General features: G+C 35.0%; 1 protein-coding gene across 5 annotated transcripts in view; it reads left to right on the forward strand.

Moving 5' to 3' along the window:
• Positions 1–16814, forward strand: part of TAOK1 (TAO kinase 1) — a 155836-nt gene that overhangs the window by 56706 nt on the left and 82316 nt on the right. For all 5 annotated transcript variants that reach the window (XM_053662773.1, XM_037162886.2, XM_053662776.1 and 2 more), the window contains one exon: positions 6120–6345. In XM_053662773.1, the coding sequence (XP_053518748.1) occupies positions 6214–6345 (132 nt within the window). In that variant the 5' untranslated portion in view covers positions 6120–6213. The remainder of the gene's footprint in view (positions 1–6119; positions 6346–16814) is intronic.

Raw genomic sequence — 16814 nt, forward strand, 5'->3', positions numbered from 1 at the left:
ATAGCACCATGCAAAACATCCAAGAAACAAGAAATAATGAGGCATCTGGAACATTTGGTTTACCAAATACCAAAACACGTTATCATCATTGCCAGAATATTAAAAATAGGACAAATAAATCAATAATCTAAAGGAGTTCAGAAATAAATCTATGTATGTGTATCTTGTGAGTACAGATAACTATTATTGTTTACTAATTACTATATTATTTTTCATACAAAAACTGTAAACCTACTTTTTCCCCATCCTGCATAAAGTTTTTTTAAAAAATAATTTGTGATAAATGCATGTGAGGAAGGGAACTCATTATATTGCTGATGTGAGTGTAAAATGGAAAGACCCTTTTGGAAAACAGTTTAACAGAAGCTTATTAGGTTAAATAAATATTTACTATATGATGGAATAATTCCTTAAATAGCTATCATTTACTCCTAAGAAATGAAAGCACAGGCACACAGAAAGACTTGTATACAGCAGCTTTATTCATAATATACCCAAATTGCAAATAATACAAATGTCTACCAACAAGTAAATATATAATAAAATAATGGTATAGTCACACAATGAAATATTATTCCCAGCAATAAAAAGGAGTAAACTACTGATTCATGCAGCAACACAGATTAATATCAAAGCATTACGCTCAGTAAAACAAGCCTGGAACAAAAGAGCACATACTGTACGATTCCTCAGATAAATTCTCAAACATGCAAAACTGATCTAAAGTGATGGATCATGGTGGTCTGGTGCCAGGAAGGAGACAAATAGGGAAATTGGCTACAAAAAGGCCCAGGGAAAGTTTTTGGGGTGATAGAATTCTATAACCTGATAGGGCAGTGAATTATACAAGTGTATATACTTGTCAAAACTCCAACTGCACACTTAAAATACTGTATATAAATTATAACTCAAACATCTTTAAAATATTTAAATAAATGGCTTAAATATATACCCTATATGTACTGCAAATTTATAAACAAGATATGGAAGGATATGTATTGAAATATTAACATTTTTCTCTGATCAAGTAAGGCTGTGAAGAGCATTACTTGTTAATCTATACACCTATCTATCACCTGAGTTTTTATAGCAACTTTTATAATTTCAATACATTTTATTTTAAATTTGAGAAAAATAAAATATTTTTTAAATTAGAAAAATACAAATTTTAACTAGGATGAACATCCAAAGGTTATTAACATTTTTTAACTCACAAAAAGATTAATACATTAAAAATTTTATATAGAAAATTAGAGTCAAACACCTTTAACTGGAACATAATCAAAAGAAAAAAACAAACAAAATATAACCAGAGACATTGAAATTAAGAACAATCTAACAACAGCCAGAGGAGAGTTGGAGGGGACAGTGGGGAGAAGGGTTTTCAGGAACTACTACAAAGGACACATGGACAAAACCAAGGGAGAGTGGGAGCAGGGGAAGGAGGTGGGTTTGGAGGGGGTGGGGGAAAGAGGTAGAGAGAAAATACAAACAACTGTAATTGAACAATAAAAAAATTAGAGTCAAACAAAAAAAATGAACATCCAGCTCTGACTGGAGTGGCTCAGTGGGTTGAGCGTCATCCTGCAAACCAAAGGGTCACCAGTTCAATTCCTGGTCAGGGAACATGCCTGGGTTGTGGACCAAGCAGCATGTGAGAGGCAACCAACTGATGTTTCTCCCCCTCTCTTCCTCTTTCCCTTCCCCTCTTTCAAAAAAACCCAAAAAACAACTAAATAAAATCTTTTCAAAAAACCTGAACATCCAAAGCAAACACAATTAAGGGTCAATATTAAATAAACAGGTATCATTGAAATTATGTAAAAAGTACCCGATCCACCAACATATATGTGGCCAAAAGATATATATCAATATTCCATAAACAAGTAACATAAATGAGGGGGAAAAAGTCTAAACTTGAAGTATAGTGAGTATGACCATGAGTTTTCTGATTCCATTTTTCTCTTTTATCTTCCTGAGAGTGGCCTGAGCAAAGAATATGCTGAGGGTGCTAAAAGAAAACCCTTATAGAAATCCCCCTTTTCTATCCGAAGGACCAGGAAAGAGGGATGCTGTGATCTGGAGATTGTGGGGGGAAATGTCTCCCCTCACCCCACTTTTAGGACTGCAGTGCCCCAGCAGCAGAAAAATTACGTGAGCAAACCTTTCTGACAGAGCAACTGGGAAACAGAGCCCATGTCATACAAAAAGTATGAAGGGGAATTCTTTGGGGAATTTTTGTCCTCTTTTCCTTTCCCCACTTCACCTAAGGACAGCTCTAGCTTTAGTGAATTGTAAAATGACAAAGTCTAAAATTATCAGAGAAACCTGTTTCCTGGTCAGAGGAAGTGGTAAAAGGCCAATGGAAACAGAAGAGTATGGGGGAAATCAGGAGAGGAGAGAGGTAGAAAAGAGATGCCCCAATTCTGTGTATAAAACAACACAAATACTAATTTGTGGCTGGGTGAAACAGACTCAAAAGTACACTAAACAGAACTAATCTATCATATAAACCACTGTCCAAGCCCCAGGCTGGTACTGAGAGGCAGGGTGCCAGGAAAATACAAAGAGCACAGAGAGAGAAGGAAGGTTTAAATAGAACTGATAACTAGAACCCCAGCCACAGAAAGTGAGACAGAACTAGCCATCTAAATCAGTTAGCATCTGCTAAACAAAACAAAACAAAACAAAACAAAAACACACAAACAAAAAAGAAACTAACCACAAATCAACATTCTCCTGAGGATATTAACAGGACTCAGAAATGACAATATTTGAAATGTCCAGGTTAAAATCCAAAATTACTCTATATGCAAAATAAATGAATGAATGAATGAACACACACACACACACACACACACACACACACACACAAACTGGAGAAATGTGACAAATTAACAAAAGAAAAAGAAGACCAACAGTGACTATTTTGAGATGACTCATGTTACAATTCTCACATAAAAGTTTAAAGCAGCTATTGTAAATGAGATAATGGTTAATACTCATGAAACAACTGGAAAGACACAGATTCTTAGAAAAACTGAAATTATAAAAAGAGAAACACATGGAAAATTTAGAACTGGAAAATAGTATCAGAAATTTAAAGTATTGCATGGGCTCAACTGCAGAACAGAGATGATAGAGGAAAATGGTAAACCTGAAGATAGAGCCAGATAAATTATATAAACTGAAGAATAAAGAAGAAAAAGATTGAAAAAATGAATACACTTTAGTGACTTTGGGGATAATTATAAATTGTCTGAGTTTCACCACAGTGGTACTATATAATGAGGGGGAAAATAAATTGGTAGAGAATAAAATCTTTTTTGTAATGGCAGAATTTGACCAAAAAATCATAAAGGTAGATATTGAAGAAACTCAGCAAAGCCCAAACAGGACAAATGTAAAAACAAAACAAAAGAAAAACCTAGGCCTTACATGTCATAATCAAAATGCTTAAAAACAAAAATAAAGCAAAATCTGAATGACCATAGATTTCTCATATAAAACAATGGAATCCACAGGAAGTGCTATAATATCCTTCAAGGTAATGAAAGAACTGTCAATCCAAAACAATCCTTTTGCTAGCCCAAGTCTTCAGGAATAAAGGCCATGGGGGTAAGGGGGACAGGAGAGAGGGAGGAAAAGACTGACTGACTCTTAGATTAAAACTAAGAGAATTTGTTGCCAGCAGACCTAATCTAAATTAAGTGCAAAACATTAAACAAAAGCTGGAGTGCCTATTTTAATAGCAGACAAAATAGATTTCAGAGCTAGGAAAATTACAAGGGATAAAGAAATCCGTTTTATGATAACATGATTCCATTCATCAAATCTGAAATTTGCATTAACCTGACAAAAGAACTTAAAATTACATGAAGCAAAAATTGATACAACTGAGAAGAGAAATAAGACAAGCCTATAATTATGCTGGGAGATTCCAAAACACCTATCTCAGAAACTTTTTTAAAAAAGTAGTCTGAAAATTCATAGAGTAACACTGTGGAACAACACTACCAACCAACTTGACCTAATGGCATTTCTAAAACACCCCACTGGCAACAATAGAATATATATTCTTTTCAAATGCACGTATGAGATTCATACCAAGAAAGATCATATTCTTGGCCACAAAACAAATCTTGACAAGTATAAAAAATTTCAGTTCAGCCCTGGCTGGTGTAGCTCAGTGGATTGAGCACGGACCTGCGAATCAGGCAGTCGCGGTTTGATTCCCAGTCAGGGCACATGCCTGGGTTGCAAGCTGGTTCCCTGCAGGCCAGTTCCCAGCAGGGGATGCATGAAAGGCAACCATACATTGATGTTTCTCTCCGTCTCTCCTTCCCTTCCCCTCTAAAGATAAATAAATTAAATTTAAAAAATTTTCAGTTCATATAAAATATGTTATCTGGCCACAGTGTGATTAAACTTAAAGTCAGTAACAGAAAGATAACTTTAAAAAAACCTCACAAAATTTGGGAATTAAACAACATACTTCTAAGCAACCCATGGATCAATAAAAAAAATTTCAAGGGAAATTAGAAAATAATGTTTTGAGTGAAAATAAAAAGACAACATAAAATTTGTAGAATACAGCTAATGCAGTGCACACACAGAAATTTAAAGTACCAAATGCTATATTAGAAAAAAAATCTCAAATCAATTATGAAAGCTTCCATCTTCAGAATCTAGAAAGATAAAAGCTTTAAACAAAACCAAAAATAAACATATGAAAGAAAACACTAAAAGACAGAGTAGAAATCAGTGCAATTAGAAAACAAAAACAAATTAAAGGTGAATATTACTATAGGCCCTGAGACATTAAAAGGAGGAGGAAATACAATGAACAGCTCTAAGCTAATGACTGACAGTAACGATAAAACAAATTACCTGTACTGACAGAAACTACCAAAACTCACTCAAGAATTGATGATGAATAGTCATATGTATATTGAAGAAGTTAAATTAATAGCCTAAATCATTTCCACATGAAAAACTCAAGTCCACTGATACTAGACAGTTTTGCTGTCAAATTCAAACATTAAAGAAACAAATAATACCAATTTTCATAACTTCAAGCTCATAAAAGGGAGAATACTTCCAATTCATTATGAGGCCATCATTACCCTATCAAAACCAGACAAGAACAGTTACAGAAAATGAAAATTTCTGCCCAACATCCTTCATGAACATAAATAGCAAAAATCCTCAACAAAATATTAGCAAATCAAATCTAGCAATATATAAAAATGATACTATATACTAGATACCAAGTAGGATTTATCCCAGAAATGAAAGGCTAGTTCAACACTCAAAAATGTACTGCTATAGAATTAAACAGTGCAGGTTCGGTCCCTGGTTGGGGCGCATTCGAGAGGCAACCACATGGCATGTTTCTCTCTCTCTTTCTCCTTCCCCTCTGTCTAAAAATAAATAAAGTCTTTTAAAAATAAATAAAATTGGGTAAAATGATACAAAGGAATTGGTAGCAGAAAATCTGTAGTGTCTACTTATCTAATGAAGCAGTTTAGATAAAGGCCATATTTTGTGTGAATCAGGTTTGTGGGGGAAGTATTAAGATTTAATGCATTAAGATTCAATACTTTCTCCCATTGCATTTTTTCTTTGGAATGTCTGTGTTAGAGTTGACTAAAACATTGGCATATAGATCTGAAAGGAAAAGTAAGGAACAGCTTACTAAATTAAATCTTTTCTGTATATTCTTATGTTTGAAAATCATTAATGGGACTGTTTTTAGAAATATACTGTGGGTACATCTTGAGTTGGGCTTGTTTTTAATTGTGTCTTATATTATCTATTGCTGATGGATTAGATAAATATTTAAGTGCTGATACAGGAAATCTAAGAAAAAATACTTATTAATTTTAGAAGTATAAGTATAATAAATATTTATATCCTATATATAGTAGGAATTTTTTTAAAGATAATTCTGATAACCAGGTTTAGGAACTACAGTACTGAATAGACCATACTTCCTTCTCAGTGAATTTCTAGACCTGAGATAATTTTGTATGGGCTGTCAGAAAATGATCTTACATTAATTATTTTTAGCAGCTTTTGCTTTTTTCTGACTTCTTTCTTTTCTTATTTCTCTACAGTAGTTCATGCCAGCGTGGCTTCATTCATACAGATGAACCAAGGACTGGGATAGCAAGTATAAAATTAGAATCAAACAGCTGATTGCCCAGCAGGATGCCATCAACTAACCGTGCAGGCAGCCTGAAGGACCCTGAAATTGCAGAACTGTTCTTCAAAGAAGATCCAGAGAAGCTCTTCACAGATCTCAGAGAAATTGGCCATGGAAGCTTTGGAGCAGTGTATTTTGTAAGTGTTAAAGGCTTAATGTCAGTGACCAGCATTTATATAACATCCAGTCCTGGCAGAGCAAAAACCGGTGATGTAAAGAGATACAGGCCATAGTCCATTTTATAGTAACTTGCATAGGTGTGTGTATAATATGAAAATAGATAGTTTTATTTATTGGGCTTCATAGGTTATTGAAAATGGAAAGAAATATTACTTTGCTTGAACTTACATGTTTAGAATTTTTAGCATCTGTTTTTAGAAGTTGTATCACTTGTACTGCTATAGAATTAAACATTGCAGAACGCTGACTTCTGTAAAGTCCCATACAGAGTCAATTTTAGTGTTGTGAAAATCTAGGATTATTATTTGGCGGAACCACGGTGTTTTTTCTTATGTGTGTACTTGTATGCTAATGTATGTACTTTATGCTAAAAACTCTAATTCGCCATTTTAACCAATTTTAAGTGTATAGTTTGTGGCATACATTATACTCACAGTGTTATATAACTATTACCACTATCTCTTTTCAAAACTTTTTCATCACTCCAAATAGAAACTGTATCTATTAGCAATAACTCTGAATTTTCCCCTCTACCTACCCTCTGGTAACCTCTGATCTACTTTTTGTCTCTATAATTTGCTATTCTAATATTTTATATAAATGGAATCATATAATACAGGTACTTTCATGTATAGCTTATATCACTTAAACTGTTTAATATCACTTCACAGGTCATCCATGTTCATTCCTTTCTGTAGCTGAATGATATTCCATTGTATGTATATACCATGGTTTGTTTATTCATCTGTTGATGGACACTAGATTATGTCTATCTTTTGGCTATTGTGAGTAAATGCTACAGTGAACATTGGCATACAAGTATTTCTTTAAGTCCCTGTTTTCAAATTTGGCTATGTACCTAGAAATGAGAACACCAGATTACGTGGTAATAATACGTTTAACTTTTTGAGGAAATGCCAAACTGCACCATAGTGTCTGTACTGTTTCCATTACTACCAGCAATGTACCAGAGTTCCAGTTACTCCATATCCTCCCAAATGTGTGTTATTTTCTGTTATTTTTATTGAGCCATCCTAGTGGGTACGAGGTGGTGGTATCTCATGGTTTCTATCTGAATTTTCGTAATGAATAATAATGTTGAGCATCTTTTCGTGTGCTTATTGGCCATTCATATATCTTCTTTGGAGAAAGGTTTATTCAAGTCCTTTTCCCAGTTTAAAGTTCGGGATGTCAGTTGTGGAGAGAGGAGGGATCTTTATGTATTCTTAATGTTAAATTACTATCAAGTTTATGATTTGCAGATATTTTCTCCCATTCTGTAGTTTTTTCCACCTTCTTGATAATATCCTTTCATATGCAAAAGTTTTAAATTTGGATGAAGTCCTATTTATCTGTTTTTTCTTCTTGTTGCCTATGCTTTCGGTGTCGTGTCTAAGAATCTATTGCCAAATCCAAGGTCATGGAGATATTTACCCCATTTGTTCCTAAGAGATTATGTTCTTAGCTGTTATATTTAGGTCATCATCAATGCATTTTGAGTTAATTTTTGTATGTGTTGTGAGGTAGAGGTCCAACTTCATTCTTTGCATGTGAAAATCCAGTTATCCTAGTACCATCTGTTGAAGAGATTATTTTTCCCCATTGAGTTTGCTTGATTTTCTTGTCAGATCAATGTGCCATATTGTATAGGTTTATTCATTTATTTTTTTAGCAAACTGCATTGGTTTATTTACATCTGTAATTTATAAACAGTAACACATCTTTACATTAATATTATGTAAAAAGTCCCATAGCTGAAATAGGCAAAAAAAAAGAGACTTCAGGACATTTTTAAAGGGGCACCAAGAAAAGGAAAAAAATGCAATATAACAGTTGGGAGAATTATAAATATCAATTATTGCACCAGGTGCAATTTCATGCAAATGTCTTCAACCACTCCAAGTAAACTTTTTATTTAAGTATCAGAATAAAACATATTGGCCTATGCTGCCTTTTAGTCACTTGATTTCCATTAAGTACATTAAAATAACTGTCTGCATACAGAACACATCTAAACATTTCTCCTATCAATTCCTGTATAGGTTTATTTCTGAACTCTCTGTTGTATTACATTTTTCTGTATATTCATTCTTTTGCTACTATATCACTGTTTTGATTAATGTGTATTTGTAGTAAGTTTGAGATGACAATTGAGTTTGTTATTCTTTTTAAAGCATAGTTTTAGTTATTTAGGGCCCCTTGTGATTCCATATGAATTTCAGGATTGGCTTTTCCATTTCTGTTTAAAAATCTATTGGAATTTTGATAAGGATTGCTTTAATCTGTAGATCATGTATTGGCATCTAAATAATATTAAGGTTTCCAATTTATGGACACAGGAAGTCTTTCTAAACATTTGTTTAGGTCTTCTTTAGGTTTGTTCAGCAATGTTTCAATGTACCAGTGTTACACTTCATTGCATAAATGTATTTATTGGTCTGGTATTCCTTTAGGTGCTATTGTAATTTGAATTACTTTCTTAATTGCCTTTTCAGATTGTTCATTGCTGAAGTATAGAAATATAACTGATTTATGCATGTTGATCTTTTTTTCCCCCAGTTACAGTTGACATAAAATATTATATTAGTTTCAAGTGTACAACATGGTGATTAGACATTTATATAACCTTACAGAGTGGTCATCCCATAACTCGTACCCATCTGATACCATAGTTATTAAAATATTAACTATATATTAATTAAATTAATATAACTAATTAAATACTATTAACTATGTTGTACTTCACATCCTGTGACTATTTTTATAACTGGCAATTTGTACATTTTAATTCTTTTAACCTTTTACACCTATTCCTCCCCTGCCCCCCACTCTGGCAACTGTCATTTTGTTCTGTGTATCTATGAGTTTGTTTCTGTTCGTTTGTTTTGTTTTTAAGATTCTAGATATACGAGAAATCATATGGTATTTGTCTTGCTCTGTCTGATTTATTTCACCTATTATAATACCCTCTAGGTCTGTGCATGTTGTTGCAAGTGGCAAGATTTCTTTCTTTTTATTGCTAAGTAATATTCCATTGTATATATGTACTACATCTTCTTTATCCATATGCCTGTTGATGGACACTGAGGTGGCTTCCATATGTTGGCTATTGTAAATAGTGCTGCAGTAAACATAAGGGTGTATATATCTTTTCAAATCAGTGTTTTTGTTTTCTTTGGATAAATACCCAGAAGTAGAATTGCTGGGATATATGGTATTTTGCTTTCATTGTTTGTTGGGTTTTTTTTCCAATTTTTTGAGGAAACTCTGTATTGTTTTGCATAGTGGTTGCCTCAATTTATAGACCTACCAAGAGTACACAAGGGTTCCCTTTTCTCCACATCACCACCAACACTTGTTATTTGTGGATTTATTGATGATAGCCATTCTGGCAGGTGGGAAGTAATATTTCATTGTGATTTTAATTTCATTTCCCTGAGAGCTGGGAATATAAGCATGTTTTCACATGTCTTTTGGCTATCTGTGTGTCCTCTTTGGAAAAATGTCTATTTAAGTCCTCTGCCCATTTTTTAATCTGATTGTTTTGGGTTTGTTTGTTTGGTTGGTTGGTGTTACATTGTATGGGTTTCATATATATTTGGGGTATTAACCTCTATCATACATATCATTGGCAAATGTCTTCTCTCCTTTAGTTTCTTCATTTTGTTGATGGTTTCCTTCACTGTGCTAAAACTTTTTAGTTTCATGTAGTTTCATTTGTTTGTTTTTGTTTTTGTTTTGCTTCTCTTTTCTGAGGAGATACATACAAAAAACTATTGCCCTGGCTGGTGTGGGTCAGTGATTGAGTGCCGGCCTGCGAACCAAAGGAGGCTGGTCATTTGATTCCCTGTCAGGGCACATGCCTGGGTTGGGAGCCAGTTCCCCAGAAGGGGGAGTGCAAGAGGCAACCACACATTAGTGTTTCTCTCCATCTCTCCCTCCCTTCCTCTCTCTCTAAAAAGAAAATAAATAAATAAAAAATCTTGTAAAAATACATTTCCGAGGGCAATGTCAAAGAGTTTACTGCCTGTGAGTTTACTTCTAGGAGTTTTATAGTTTCAGGTCTCACATGTAAGTTTTGAACTTATTTATTATTCTTATATGGTAAAGGAAAGTGGTTTAGTTTCTTTTTTTGGCATGTGTCTGTCCCATTTTCCCAATACCATCTATTGAAAGCTGTCTTAGGCCATTGTATATTTTTGCCTCCTTTATTATAAATTTACCGATCATATTAAGTGTGAGGTTATTTCTGCTCTTTCTCTTCTGCTTCATTGATCTATATACTTGTTTTTATGCCAGTACCATACTTGTTTGATTACTGTAACCTTGTAGTATGGTTTGGTATCAAGTAGTATGATGCCTCCAACTTTGTTCTTTCTCAAGATTGCTTTGCTTTGGCTGTTTGGAGTCTTTTATGATTCCATAGACATTTTAGGATTATTTGTTCTAGTTCTGTGAAAAATGCCATTGGTATTTAGATGCGGGTTGCATTGAATCTTTAGATTGCTTTAGATAGTATGGACACTTTAACAATGTTAATTCTTCTTATCCATAAGCATGGTCTGTCTGTCCATTTATTTGCATCTTCTTCAATTTATTGTGTCTTGTAGTTTTCTGAGAATGGGTCTTTTATCTTAATGGTTAGATTTGTTCCTAGATTTGTATTCTTTTTAAAGCAGTTGTAAATTTGGTGTTTTCTTAACTTCTCTTATAGTTTATTATTGATGTATTAAAATGCAACTGGTTTCTGAATGTTAATTTTGTATCCTGCTACTTTACTAAATTCACTTATTAGTTCTAGTAGTTTTATGGTGGAATCTTCAGGATTCTTTATATTTAGTATCATGTCACCTACAAATAATGACAGTTTTACTTCTTCCTTTCCAATTGAGATGCCTCTTATTTTGTTTCATTGTCTAATTGCTGTGGCTAGGCCTTCTAATACTGTGCTGAAAGTGGTGAGAATGAACATTGTTGTCTTGCTCATGATCTTAGGGAAAAAACTTCCAGCTTTCAGCTTTTCACCGAGTTTCGTATTAGCTTTGGGTTTATCGTCTATGGCTTTTATTATGTTGGACTTTGTTCTTTCTATCCCTGCTTTGCTGACAGTTTTGATCATAAGTGGGTGTTGCATTTTGTCAAATGTTTTTTCTGGGTTTCAGCCAAGATGGAGGCATAGGCAGAAACACTTCACTGCCTCACACAACCAAAAGAAGAGTAACAAACAATTTATAAACAAAGAACAACCAGAACTGCCATAAAATCATTTGCATGGAAGTCCAACAACTAAGGAGTTAAAAAAGAAATATTCACACAGACGGGTAGGAGGGATGGAGACAGCAGCCTGCGGGGAAAGGACATACAGCAAGGCAGCAGACTACAAGGGCGATCCTACATTCGCCTGCAGATAAGCCAGAAGGAGCCATGAGGGAGTGAAACAGACTTGAAACCCAGGATTTCAGCACTGGAAACTAAAGACTCAGATATGTGGCTGTGGCTGTGGCTGTCAAAAATCTGGCAGGGGGGTATGGTGGATGAAGTAACTCCCAGTCTCACACAAGAGTCATAAAATGTACACAAACCCACCCACCTGCAAATCAGCACAAGAAAGGGCACAGTCCACTTGTGGGTAGCAAGGGAAGTGATGGAAAGAGGGACAAGAGCCAGGCAGGTGGTATTGTTCCCTTTCTGACCCTTCCACCACAGACAGCGCCCTAACACAGCCAAGTGGGTTGCCTCACCCTGGCAAATACTTAAGGCTCCACCTGTACCACATAACAGGTGTGCCAAGACAAAGAAATGTGGCCCAAAAGAAAGAACAAATCAAAGCTCCAGAAAAAGAGCTAAGCAGCAAGGAGATATACAACCTGTCTGATGCAGAGTTCAAAACACTGGTAATCAGGATGCTCACAGAATAGATTGAGCTCGTTGCAAAATAAAGGAAGAAAGGGAGGCTACACAAAGTGAAATAAAAGAAAATATACAGGGAGCCAACAGTGAAGGGAAGGAAACCAGGACTCAAATCAACGATTTGGAACATGTTAAAAGGAAGAAATAAACATCCTACTGGAACAGAATTCAAAACAAGAATTCTGTTCCAGAACTAGAAGAAACAAGAATTTTTAAAAAATGAGGAGAGACTTAGGAACCTCTGGGACTTCAAACACTCCCAACATCTGAATCATAGGGGTGCCAGAATTAGAGGAAGAGCAAGAAATTGAAAACTTATTTGAGCAAATAATGAAGGGGAACTTCCCCAATCTGGCAAAGGAACTAGACTTCCAGGAAGTCAAGGAAGCTCAGAGTGTCCCAAAGAAATTGGACCCAAGGAGGACCACACTAAGACACACCATAATTAAGTTATCTGAGATTAAAGATAAGAGAATCTTAAAAGCAACAACAGAAAAGGAGAGAGTTACTTACAGAGGAGTTCCCATAAGGCTGTCAGCTGATTTTTTTTAAAAGATTTTATTTATTTATCTTTAGAGGGGAAGGGAAGGAGAGAGGGAGAGAAATATCCATGTATGGTTGCCTCTCATGCGTCCCCTGCTGTGAACTGGCCTGCAACCCAGGCATGTGCCCTGACTGGGAATGGAACCACGATTCTTTGGTTCACAGGCCCATGCTCAATCTACCGAGCTACACCAGCCAGGGCCTGTCAGCTGATTTTTCAAAAGAAACCTTGCAGGCAAGAAGGGGCTAGAAAGAAGTATTCAAAGTCATGAAAGGCAAGGACCTCCATCCAAGATTACTCTATCCAGCAAAGGCATCATTTAGACTGGAAGGACAGATAAAGTGCTTCCCAGATAAGATCAAGTTAAAAGAGTTCATCATCACCAAGCCCTTATATGAAATGTTAAAGGGACTTACTAAGAAATAGAAAATCAAAAACTATGAACAGTAGAATGACAACAAGCTCACAGCTATCAACAACTAAACCTAAAAAACAAAAACTAAGCAAACAGTGGGAACAGGAACAGAATTACAGAAATGGAGATCACATGAAGAGTTAACAGTGGGGAGGGGGAGAAGTGGGGTAGAGAAAGGTATAGGTAGGCACAAAATTGACAGGGGGAAGTTAAGAATAGCATAGGGAACGGAGAAGCTAAAGAACTTACATATATGACCCATGGACCCAGGGGGATTGCTGATGATGGCGGGGGCAGTACAGGAAGGAAGATAAAGGGGAGGAAAAAATTGAGACAACTGTAACATAATAAAATATACTTAAAAGCAAAGAAAATGTTTTTCTGCAACTAGATATATCATAAGGTTTTTATTCTTCATTTTGTTGATATGGTGTATCACATTAGTTAATTTGTGGATATTGAACCAACCTTGCATCCTGGGACTAAATGCCACTTGATCATAGCATATGAACTTGTTAATGTGTTGCTGAATTTGGTTGCTTATATTTTGTTGAAGTGTTTGCATCTGTGTTTCTGTGTTTATCAGGGATATCAAGAAGTATTTATTTATTTATTTATTTATTTATTTATTTATTGTGTCTTTGTCCAGTTTTGGTATCAGGGTGATGCTGGTGTCATAAAATGAGTTTGAGAGCCTTCCCTTCAGTTTTTTTGAATAGTTTGAGAAAGATAGGTATTAATTCTTCTTTGAATATTTGGTAAAATTTACCTATGAACTCTCAGGTCCAGGGCTTTTGTTTTTTGGGAGTGATTTTTTAAATTACTGATCCAATTTTCTTTAGTAGTTCTGGGTCTGTTCAGATTTTCTGTTTCTTCCTGATTTAGTGTTGGAAGATTGCATGTTTCTAAGAATGTATCCATCTCTTCTAGGCTGTCCAATTTGTTAACATGTAATTGTAGTATTTCCTTATAATAGTATTTTTGTAGCATTGGTTGTGACTTTGCATTCGTTTGTGATTTTATTTGGACCTTTAATTTTTTTCTTGATGATTTGAAAATATTTTCTCCCCTTCCATAGATTGTCTTTTCATTTTGTTGATTGTTTCTTTTGCTCTTCAGAAGCTTTCTAATTTGATGTAGTCCCTCTTATTATTTCTGCTTTTGTTGCTTGTGCTTTGGGTGTCATATCCAGAAAATTGCTGCCAAGAGCAGTGCCAAGGAGTTTTTTTCTCTCTCTCACCTTTGTTTTCATTGGAGTGTTTTGCATATTTGATGCAATTACTAACATAATTCGGTAGAAGTTTATTGTTTTTTATTTGATTTCTGTTTATCCTATCTATTCTTTCTTTATAGTTCATTCTTGTCATCTTTTGAGTTAGTCAAGTGTTCATTCTTATTTTTATTTTAAAACATTTTATTATTATTTAGGTATGGGGATGCTAACAGGTCAAGTAACAACTGCCACTGAAAAGAAAGTTTGTGGAATATACTCCCAGATCGCAAGAGAAGGAGGCACACCATGCCATAGTGGGGGCCGCAGGGGGGAAGTACTGGTTCAGTTGAGGAGGCAGAAGAATCGAGAGAAGTACATGGCAGGAACATTTATTGTGGTTTCTGTGGGAAGGAACAGGAGTGGCAGGGTAAGGAATTTTAAGTAATTTCAGCATACTCTGGAGTATCAGGCCTGTCCCTGGTTGTCTAGTGCTTGGTCCTGTGGTGATTAGACCAGGGTATAGAGAGCCCAAAGTGTGAAGTCATTGGAGATATGGGCTCTGGATTGGTGATCTGTATATGTAAAATGTGCTTGTTTGCTGTCTCTAGGGATTAACTAAATCTGGGAATAGCAGGGCTTTTTTGTTAGCAAGTCCCCAGATGTCAAAGCATCAAGTTACAATACACAAAAGACATGAGTAATATATATTTTAACTCTATCTTTTGATAATGTATTTTTATTATTCTTTTGTTACCTTAGAGATTATAATTATATTCTTGATTTATTATAGTTAAATTAGAACTTTTACTGCTTCTCAGACAATGTAAAACACTGTATAGTATTTACTGTTTTTCTCCTTTGTGCAATTTTTATTATATCTTTTATTTCTAACATATCTATTTGATTCCCATTTTGTTTGTTCATTTAAAAGTTTCTGATAATCCTCATTGAGTCTCTTCATATTTCTAGTTTTTTCCTTTTCAGTATTTGGTCCGTTTTTTAGCATGACATAATTTTTCATTGGTTATTCATAATTATGCTGGAAAATTTGTAGCTGTTTTGAATGATTTTTTTTCAAAGACAATTACTGCTGCTGCTGCTACTTCTTATTATTATTATGTAAGCTGATAGTATACTGGGGAATCACCTTGAGGCTTGGTTTTAAGCTTTGTTAGGGCTAGTTGACATCAGTTTTGGCCTTGACCCTTATTCTTAAAGCATGTATCTTCTGGAATTCCAACTGAATTTCTAGGGTGTTTATCAAGCCCAAGTTATCTCGGTGCGTTTGAATTCCCACCTTCATCTCTCCAGCACTTCCTGTCTTCTGGAAGCTCTGCTATCTCTGGTTTTCCAGCTACTCGTTTTTTGCTGAGTTTCTGGGAGTCTTAACACAGATAGATACTTAGAGTTGATTATTTACTTGAGGAGAATTTGCAGATTTTTGAGCTGTTTTTCAGCTCTCTCTTGTAAGATTAAGGCTTTTAAGTCCCAGACATTCAGAAGCTCCTGTCTCTGGCCTCTGTTTCCACAACCTAGATAGGCCTTCTTGGACTCTTATTTTTTCTGTACATTCAAATTCAGGAATGAAGCTAGGGTAAATTTATAGCTCACTTTGTACACTATTCTTTTCTGAAGGATTTGAGCCTGTATGTGTTGCTTTGTGATAGTTATATGCAATCATTTTACATATATGCCTACATGATGCTTTACTTGGGTTTCAGGGATAGTCTAACACAGGCATTGTGTCAAGAATTAGTATTGAAATTTCCCTTGGTTAATATTATTTGCACTGATTAGAAAGCTTTTGCAATAGTTTAGAAAAGAAATGCTGAGAGATTAAACTAGGTATTGACAGTGAAGGTGCATTTTACAGTTTAAATTGGTAGAATCAAGAGAACTAATATTATGACAGGTAGGAAGGTATTGTATTTCCTCACATTGTATTTCCTCACTCGTGGAATAGAATTATTGGGGGGGCGTGGTTCTCTAGTACTTGGACCTCTTTAGGTATTGGTGTCTGGGGTTGTCCTATACAAGCTGGATTATTCCTGAGAGCTGTGGTTGAGAGAAAAGTTTTGTAATTTCAGAAGTAAGAGTCTAATAGGGTCAACAAAAGCAAATTAGTGGGAGCTAGTTATCAGGAGCTGGCTCTGGAAAGATCTGGTGATTGAACATAATGTTCACAAACTTGGATTGGAAAAAAAATTCCTTAAAGGATATTACTGAGTCTGTTGGTGAAATTTGAATATGGACTATATATGCACTAGATAATAGTATTATTTCAATGCCAAATTTCCTAAATTTGGTGATTGTGCTGTGGTTATTCAAGGGAATGTTCTTTCTT

Source organism: Artibeus jamaicensis, unplaced genomic scaffold, assembly GCF_021234435.1.
Source record: "Artibeus jamaicensis isolate MK-2021 breed Jamaican fruit bat unplaced genomic scaffold, CSHL_Jam_final contig_2790, whole genome shotgun sequence".
Classification (NCBI taxonomy): domain Eukaryota; kingdom Metazoa; phylum Chordata; class Mammalia; order Chiroptera; family Phyllostomidae; genus Artibeus; species Artibeus jamaicensis.